General features: G+C 42.1%; 1 protein-coding gene across 2 annotated transcripts in view; it reads left to right on the top strand.

Moving 5' to 3' along the window:
* Window positions 1-9,405, top strand: part of CC2D2A (coiled-coil and C2 domain containing 2A) — a 141,125-nt gene that overhangs the window by 66,103 nt on the left and 65,617 nt on the right. The window contains exons 15-16 of one of the 2 annotated variants that reach the window (XM_055086129.1): window positions 956-1,112; window positions 2,086-2,324. In XM_055086129.1, the coding sequence (XP_054942104.1) occupies window positions 956-1,112; window positions 2,086-2,324 (396 nt within the window). The remainder of the gene's footprint in view (window positions 1-955; window positions 1,113-2,085; window positions 2,325-9,405) is intronic. The other variant, XM_024119191.3, reaches the window with a different exon arrangement.

Below are 9,405 nucleotides of genomic sequence, written 5' to 3'. Positions count from 1 at the left end.
TGGGCCTCTGACCCCGCGCCTCCGGAGCCGGTGCTCCGCAACGGGAGAAGCCGCAGCAGAGGGAGGCCCGCGTACCGCAAAAAAAAAAAAAAAAAAACGTTGGTCAGCTCTAGGCGCTTGACTAAGTTTCTCTAAAAAGGAGCTGGAACTTTAGGAGAGAAGAACCTGCAGGCCATACCATACTGATCGCGTTAGGAGATAAGCACAGGGGATGTGTTGAAACAACTCTGAAGTGCTGGGTGGGATGTGCTGGATACCATGCTTGCCCTCCCCCCCACTTCCTGGGGAGTCACACTGTCCATCCACATGTAAAGGGCTCTGCAAAGCCCTTTACAAAGCAATATGGAAACTTCATATTTGTTCAATCTCGTGTTGATTTGGCCACAGCACCTCTTTTTTTGTAGGGCACCTCATAGAACCAGCACACTGTGGGAAGCACTGCTCTGGGTCAGGCTGAACATTAATGCACTGTCAGCAGAATCATCAAAGAAAAATTCAAATTGTCAATCCAAAGTCAAAAAAGTAGCTTCAGGGATTTGGTAGCAGCGTAATGAAGTGGTTCCTCAGAGACTTGAAGAATTAACAAAATAACTACAATGAAACTGCTGCCTCTGTCAGCTGAGAATTTGCAGGCACTGTGTCAGGGTGTCATCTGGCTCATCTAACTCAGCGTAGCTTTGTTGCTTAGTGTAAATAGATTGGGCTCATATTCCAGCTCTTCCATTCACCAGCTGTGTATTCTTGGGAAAGTTACTTAACCTCTCTGTGCTGCAGTCTCCTAGTGTATAAAATGCTGAAGGTAACAGTATCTGCCTCACACGGTTGTGAGCTCACCTGTGCAAAGCTTTTAGGAGAGGAGCTGCCACAGAGCAAGCCCAATACAGGTATTTGCTGCTATTATTACTCTATCACTTAATTTCAAGAAATAACTAAGGTGCTATAAATTATTTTAAAGGGAAAAAGTTGACCAGAAAGCTGATGAAGAAGCATATGAAGCAGAAATTCAGGCCGAGATAAATGAATTGTTGGAAGAGCACATGGAAGAGTACGAACAGAAGATGGAGGAATACAGAAGTGCAGAGCAGCAGTGGAAAGCCTGGAAGAAAGCCCAGGTCTGTAAACAACCTTGAACAGAGCTGACCTGGGGGACAGGAAGGGTCTGGGTAGAGGCACCTTGAGACAGGAGGAGGGAAACTGGGCAGGCAGACTGGGGTCCCCTGCCTGCTGTGCTCTGTCTCCCTCCCAGCCCCCTCACTAGGGGACAAAAGGATGAGAGAATGAACTGATTAATGCACTTGTTGAAAAAGCCACCCAGCCTGCTGATACCAGAGAAAGTTTTTTCCAAAAACAGTTCTCTGTATCATCCTGTGGCTGTTTGAGTGAACCAGCAATAACCTGGTAATCGGTCATGTGCCTGTCAAGCTCTGTGATATGTATTCTACTATTTTACATGGCTTACCCTATCTAATGTAGGGTATTGGTACTTCTGGGCTTCCCTCAGAAAATTATATAACTTTATACATATGACCTTGCAAAACTAGGACAATAAGTAATAAGTAATCAAGGGACAAAAAGTAATAGATCAGGGTGACCTGCAGTGTCAGTTGTATTCACAAGCCTTACTTTAATTTCAAGATGTATCCTTGGGACTTCCCTGGTGGTCCAGTGGTTAAGACTCCGTGCTTCCACTGTAGGGGGGCACACGTTCGATTCCTGGTTGGGGAACTCCCACATGCTGCGTGTGCAGCCATAAAAAGATGTATCCTTGGTCTTTAGAACCAATACTAATGAGCAGATGAATAGTTAACTTTTTTAAGCTCTCTCTAGGGACCAGGCACAGTGATAAGTTCTTTCCAGACATTACCTCATTTCAAGAGACCTGGAAAAAGTTTCCTATAATTATTCCCACTTTGTAGACGAGAAAACTGAGGCATGGAGAGGTCATATGGCTTAGTGAGCTGCCTGAGTGCACACAGCTGGTTGAGGTGGAGCTGGGTTTGCATCCAGGTCTACCTGATTCTGAAGACTGTGCCTTTCAAAGAAATTCCAAAATTCCTGTTTGACATAAGGTTGCCTCTTACCCAGCAGAGGGCCAAAAAGAAGAAAAAGAAACAAGCAGTCGAAGAACATCCTGATGAGATGAAGGAGCCAGATCCCGGGGAGGAGCCTGTGAAACCCATCCCTCCAGAGCCCACAGATTGGGCTGTGATAGAGCAACAGGTGAGGGAGAGAGCAGCCCAGAGCCGGAGGAGGCCCGGGGAGCCCACGCTGGTCCCAGAGTTGAGCCTTGCGGGGAGTGTGACACCCAACGACCAGTGTCCCAGGTGAGCAGATGCTCCAAACATGAATGAGGTTGACATGTGACACACACACTGCACCATTTGGAGTGTACATCTCCTGACTGACATGGAATGATCAGGAGAATCATGAAGTCTCTGTAGATATTTATTAGGTTGGACGATATGAAATTGCAGGTATTTGTCCAGATTTTGGTGATTTCATATGGTTCACCCGCCCAACACATCGCCATTGGCCCCTCAGGAGCTCATTACCAGAAGCTGCCTGTAGGGGACACTCTGCACAGTGCCTGCCTGCATGACTTCTGGTTTGGAGCCTTTATCTGTAACCTCAGTGTGTCTTTTGTCCACTGCTGGCACAACCCCTGTCCCTGGCACAGACACCCAGATCTCTCCTTGGCCCTTGATTTCAGCTGCTCCAAGGCCAGCTGCTCTCTTTGAAGGCCTCACAGAGCCTCCCAAAGGAATTGTGGATATTCCCTATAGTTTGAGATAAAGTCAAGGCCATCTGAGGCACACCCTCCAGATCTGGTAGAATTACATCTCTAGTCATTCATATGCGATCCCTAAAAGTTATATAACGTTTATAAATCTATACATATAATAAGTTCATAAATACACATACATATGTTCATCCTTTTTTTTAGAAATTTATAATTTAATAAAAATATTTTAAGTTTGCTATTTATTTCTTTCCTATACTTTACAGAGATGGGTCTCAAAGTGTAACCCCAGGACCAGCACCATCAGAATCCCTGGAGAACTTGTTGGAAATTCTCAGGTTCTACTGAGACCTGCTGAATCAGAAATTTCTGGGTTAGAGCCCAGAAAACTGTGTTTTCACAAGGTTTCCAGGTGATTCTGATGCAGGTTAAAGCATACTGTTTTCTATTAAAGGAAATATATTGAAATAATTATTACCACCGGATCCCAGGCCTAATACTCCAGTACCCAGAAGACCTATCATGAACACAGGGAATATCTCAGACTTGAATCTTCAGTACTCCACCATAGAAAGTGAGAAGTCAGCATCGGAGATATTAGGATGCAGGGGTTAAGCAGGATGTCTTTATAAGACCCCACAATCTGCTTAGTTTCAAACTTCTATTAATATGCTGATAACTTACTTTTACATTGTAGCTTCCTGTGCATTTTCATGTGTTCTCTCAACTTCAGAGCATTCAGATGCTATACATAAGTAAACTAAATTACCCCAGCACTAAATTAGCTACTTTCAGGCCACAAATACTATACCGTATAACTTTGTTATGAACATTCAAAATATGTGATTTTGAGCATGTTTTTTAAAGGGAAAATTTAGGCTTGATTTTATAATCCTTTATGGTGAGTCCCATTTTGACCAAGAATGTATACCTCAGTCTGAAGTTTCTGAGTTTTCACTAGGCTTAGGGACTATAAACCAGATTGCCCCAAGCCAGTGTTAAGCCACCCTCTTCATCAGGCCATCAGGTCAAAGGGGGCCATGCAGAAGACGGAGGTGTTTTAGGTCTGTTGGTGGCATGAGGTTGCAGTATTGGGAATAAGCCTCTAAAAAACCCTGAGTGAAGTCTTTGGGGGTCTTGGATATTTCTCAAGATTTGTTGTTAAATGTCTTTTATAGAAAAAAAAAAATTCAAGTCAACTGAGCAATTTCATGCCTGGGATGGGCTTAAATTATGGAGAGGTAAAAAGTTAAAACTACCCACTCAATTTAATAAGTACAGAATTTCTATTTGGGATGATGAAAACGTTCTACAGAAGGATGGTGGTGTTGGTTACACAACATTGTGAATAATGTACTTAATGCCACTGAATGGTATACTTAAAAATAGTTACAAGGATAAATGTTATGTTGTGCCTATACATCATAATATTAAAAAAAAAATAGCACCCAAAAAACCCTGAGTGTGTTTTAGATTTTTATGTTCTAACCTTTTAATTTCCTTAACAAACTTGAGTTGCTATTGGCTTAACCAATAACTGGAATTTGTAGTGGGCATCTCTGCAAATACATACAATAAAATTAAAGACCGCTCTTGAAGGTTTTGATTTTTTTTAACTTCCTGGCTGTAAGAATGATATGCTTGGACAGACCTTCAAGATGGCGGAGGAGTAAAACGTGGAGATCACCTTTCTCCCCACAAATACATCAGAAATACATCTACATGTGGAACAACTCCTACAGAACAACTACTGAAAGCTGGCAGAAGATCTCAGACTTCCCAAAAGGCAAGAAACTCCACACATACCTGGGTAGGGCAAAAGAAAGAAGAAAAAACAGAGACAAAAGAACAGGGATGGGACCTGCACCTCTGGGAGGGAGCTGTGAAGGAGGAAAAGTTTCCACACACTACGAAGCCCCTTCACTGGTAGAGATGGGGCGATGACGGGGGCGAGGCTTCGGAGCCATGGAGGAGAGTGCAGCAACAGGGGTGCGGAGGGCAAAGTGGAGAGATTCCCGCACAGAGGATCGGCACCGACCAGCACTCACCAGCCCGAGAGGCTTGCTCACCCGCCAGGGCAGGTGGGGGCTGGGAGCTGAGGCTCGGGCTTCGGAGGTCAGATCCCAGGGACAGGACTGGCGTTGGCTGCCTGAACACAGCCTGAAGGGGGCTAGTATGCCACATCTAGCCGGAAGAGAGTCCGGGAAAACGTCTGGAACGGCCTAAGAGGCAAGAGACCATTGTTTTGGGGTGCATGAGGAGAGGGGATTCAGAGCACCACCTAAACAAGCTCCAGAGATGGGCGCAAGCCGTGGCTATCAGCGCGGACCCCAGAGATGGGCATGAGATGCTAAGGCTGCTGCTGCAGCCACCAAGAAGCCTGTGTGCAGCACAGGTCACTATCCACACCTCCCCTCCCGGGAGCCTCTACAGCCCGCCACTGCCAGGGTCCCGTGATCCAGGGACAACTTCCCCGGGAGAACGCACAGCACGCCTCAGGCTGCTACAACGTCACACCGGCCTCTGCCGCCGCAGCCGCACGTTCGCCCAGGATCCACACCCCTCTCTCCCCCCGGCCTGAGTGAGCCAGAGCCCCCTAATCAACCACTCCTTTAACCCCCTCCTGTCTGGGCAGGGAACAGACGCTCCCAGGCGACCTACACGCAGAGGTCAAAATTTAAATTCGGGGCCAAATGCAAAGCTGAACCCCAGGAGCTGTGTGAACAAAGAAGAGAAAGGGAAATTTCTCCCAACAGCCTCAGAATCAGCAGATTAAATCTCCACAGTCAATCTGATGTACCCTGCATCTCTGGAATACCTGAATAGATAACAAATCATTGCAAAATTGAGACGGTGGACTTTGGGAGCAGCTGTAGACTTGGGGTTTGCGTTCTGCATCTAATTTGTTTCTGGTTTTATGTTTATTTTAGTTTAGTATTTAGAGCTTATTATCACTGGTAGATTTGTTTATTGATTTGGTTGCTCCCTTCCTTTTTTTTTTAATATATATATTTTTTCCTTTTTCTCTTTTTGTGACTGTGAATGTGTATGCTTCTTTCTGTGATATTGTCTGTATAGGTTTGTTTCTACCATTTGTCCTAGGGTTCTGTCTGTCCTTTTTTATTTTTTATTTTTTTAGTATAGTTTTTAGCACTTGTTATCATTGGTGGATTTGTTTTCGGTTTGGGTCCTCTGTTTTTTCTTTCTTTCATTTTCTTTTTTTCTTTTCTTTATTACTTTTTAATAATTCTTTTTATTTTTTACTTTAATAACTTTTTATTTTATATTATTTCTTTCTTTCATTCCTTGTTTCTTCTTTTTTTCCATTTACCTCTAAGCCATGTGGCTGACAGGGTCTTGGTGCTCCGGGCGGGTGTCAGGCCTGTGCCTCTGAGTTGGGAGAGCCAAGTTCAGGACATTGGTCCACCAGAGACCTCCTGGCTCCACATAATATCAAATGGCAAAAGCTCTCCGAGAGATCTCCATCTCAACGCTAAGACCCAGCTCTACTCAATGACCAGCAAGCTACAGTGCTTGACACCTTATGCCAGACAACTAGCAAGACAGGAACACAATCCCACCCATTAGCAGAGAGGCTGCCTAAAAGCATAATAAGGTCACAGACACGCCAAAACACACGACCGGACGCAGTACTGTCCACCAGAAAGACAAGATCCGGCCTCATCCACCAGAACACAGGCACCAGTCCCCTCCACCAAGAAGCCTACACAACCCACTGAACCAACCTTACCACTGGGGGCAGACACCAAAAACAATGGGAACTACAAACATGCATCCTGCGAAAAGGAGACCACAAACACAGTAAGTTAAGCAAAATGAGAAGACAGAGAAACACACAGCAGATGAAGGAGCAAGGTAAAAGCCCACCAGACCAGAAAAATGAAGAGGAAATAGCAGTCTACCTGAAAAAGAATTCAGAGTAATGATAGTAAAGATGAGCCAAAATCTTGGAAATAGAATGGAGAAAATACAAGAAACATGTAACAAGGACCTAAAAGAACTAAAGAGCAAACAAACAATGGTGAACAACACAATAAATGAAATTAAAAATTCTCTAGAAGGAATCAATAGAAGAATAACTGAGAAAGAAGAAAGGATAAGTGACCTGGAAGATAAAATCGTAGAAATAACTACCACAGGGCAGAATAAAGAAAAAAGAATGAAACGAATTCAGGACAGTCTCAGAGACCTCTGGGACAACATTAAACACACCAACATTTGAATTATAGGGGTCCCAGAAGAGGAAGAGAAAAAGAAAGGGACTGAGAAAATATTTGAAGAGAATATAGTTGAAAGCTTCCCTTATATGGGAAAGGAAATAGTTAATCAAGTCCAGGAAGCACAGAGAGTCCCATACAGGACAAATCCAAGGAGAAACACACCAAGACACATATTAATTAAACTATCAAAAATTAAATACAAAGAAAAAATATTAAAAGCAGCAAGGGAAAAACAACAAACAACATAAAAGGGAATCCCCATAAGGATAACAGCTGATCTTTCAGCAGAAATTCTGCAAGCCAGAAGGGAGTGGCAGGACATATTTAAAGTGATGAAAGGGAAAAACCTACAACCAAGATCATTCTACTCTATCTCATTCAGATTCGACAGACAAATTAAAACCTTTACAGACAAGCAAAAACTAAGAGAATTCAGCACCACCAAACCAGCTTTACAACAAATGCTAAAGGAACTTCTCTAGGCAGGAAACACATGAAAAGGAAAAGACCTACAATAACAAAACAAAAACAATTAAGAAAATGGGAACAGGAACATACATTTTGATAACTACCTTAAATGTAAGTGGATTAAATGCTCCCACCAAAAGACATAGACTGGCTGAATGGATACAAAAACAAGATCCGTATATATGCTGTCTACAAGAGACCCACTTCAGACCTAGGGACACATACAAACTGAAAGTGAGGGGATGGAAAAAGATAGGCTAAGCAATACACTACTAAATAACCAAGATATCACTGAAGAAACCAAGATAGTTCATATCTTGGGTCACAAATCAAGCCTTGGTAAATTTAAGAAAATTGAAATCATATCAAGTATATTTTCTGACCATAATGCTATGAGACTAGATATCAATTACAGGAAAAATACTGTAAAAAATACAAACATATGGAGGCTAAGCAATACACTACTAAATAACCAAGATATCACTGAAGAAACCAAGATAGTTCATATCTTGGGTCACAAATCAAGCCTTGGTAAATTTAAGAAAATTGAAATCATATCAAGTATATTTTCTGACCATAATGCTATGAGACTAGATATCAATTACAGGAAAAATACTGTAAAAAATACAAACATATGGAGGCTAAGCAATACACTACTAAATAACCAAGATATCACTGAAGAAACCAAGATAGTTCATATCTTGGGTCACAAATCAAGCCTTGGTAAATTTAAGAAAATTGAAATCATATCAAGTATATTTTCTGACCATAATGCTATGAGACTAGATATCAATTACAGGAAAAATACTGTAAAAAATACAAACATATGGAGGCTAAGCAATACACTACTAAATAACCAAGATATCACTGAAGAAACCAAGATAGTTCATATCTTGGGTCACAAATCAAGCCTTGGTAAATTTAAGAAAATTGAAATCATATCAAGTATATTTTCTGACCATAATGCTATGAGACTAGATATCAATTACAGGAAAAATACTGTAAAAAATACAAACATATGGAGGCTAAGCAATACACTACTAAATAACCAAGATATCACTGAAGAAACCAAAGAGGAAATCAAAAACTACCTAGAAACAAATGACAATGAAAACACAATGACCCAAAACCTATGGGATGCGGCAAAAGCAGTTCTAGGAGGGAAGTTTATAGCAATACAATCCTACCTCAGGAAACAAGAAACATCTCAAATAAACAACCTAACCTTACACCTAAAGCAATTAGAGAAAGAATAATTAAAAAAAAAAAACCCCAAAGTTAGCAGAAGAAAAGAAATAATAAAGATCAGATCAGAAATAAATGAAAAAGAAATGAAGGAAACAATAGTAAAGATCAATAAATCTAAAAGCTGGTTCTTTGAGAAGATTTTAAAAATTGATAAACCATTAGCCAGACTCATCAAGAAACAAAGGGAGAAGACTCAAATCAATAGAATTCGAAATGAAAAAGGAGAAGTGACAACTGACACTGCAGAAATACAGAGGATCATGAGAGATTACTACAAGCAACTATATGCCAATAAAATGGACAACCTGGAAGAAATGGACACATTTTTAGAAAAGCACAACTTTCTGAGACTGAACCAGGAAGAAACAGAAAATATAAACAGACCATTGGCAAGCAATGGAATTGAGACTGTGATTAAAAATCTTCCAACAGGGTTTCCCTGGTGGCACAGTGGTTGAGAGTACGCCTGCTGATACAGGGGATATGGGTTCGTGCCCCGGTCCGGGAAGATCCCACGTGCTGTGGAGCAGCTGGGTCCGTGAGCCATGGCCGCTGAGCCTGCACGTCCGGAGCCTGTGCTCTGCAGCAGGAGAGGCCACAACGGTGAGAGGCCCGCATACCGCGAAAAAAAAAAAAAAATCTTCCAACAAACAAAAGCCCAGGACCAGATGGCTTCACAGGCGAATTCTATCAAACATTTAGAGAAGA

Source organism: Physeter macrocephalus, chromosome 7, assembly GCF_002837175.3.
Source record: "Physeter macrocephalus isolate SW-GA chromosome 7, ASM283717v5, whole genome shotgun sequence".
Taxonomy (NCBI): Eukaryota; Metazoa; Chordata; class Mammalia; order Artiodactyla; family Physeteridae; genus Physeter; species Physeter macrocephalus.
Note: the sequence above shows the minus strand (reverse complement) of the source record. Positions and strands in the feature narration are given on the sequence as shown.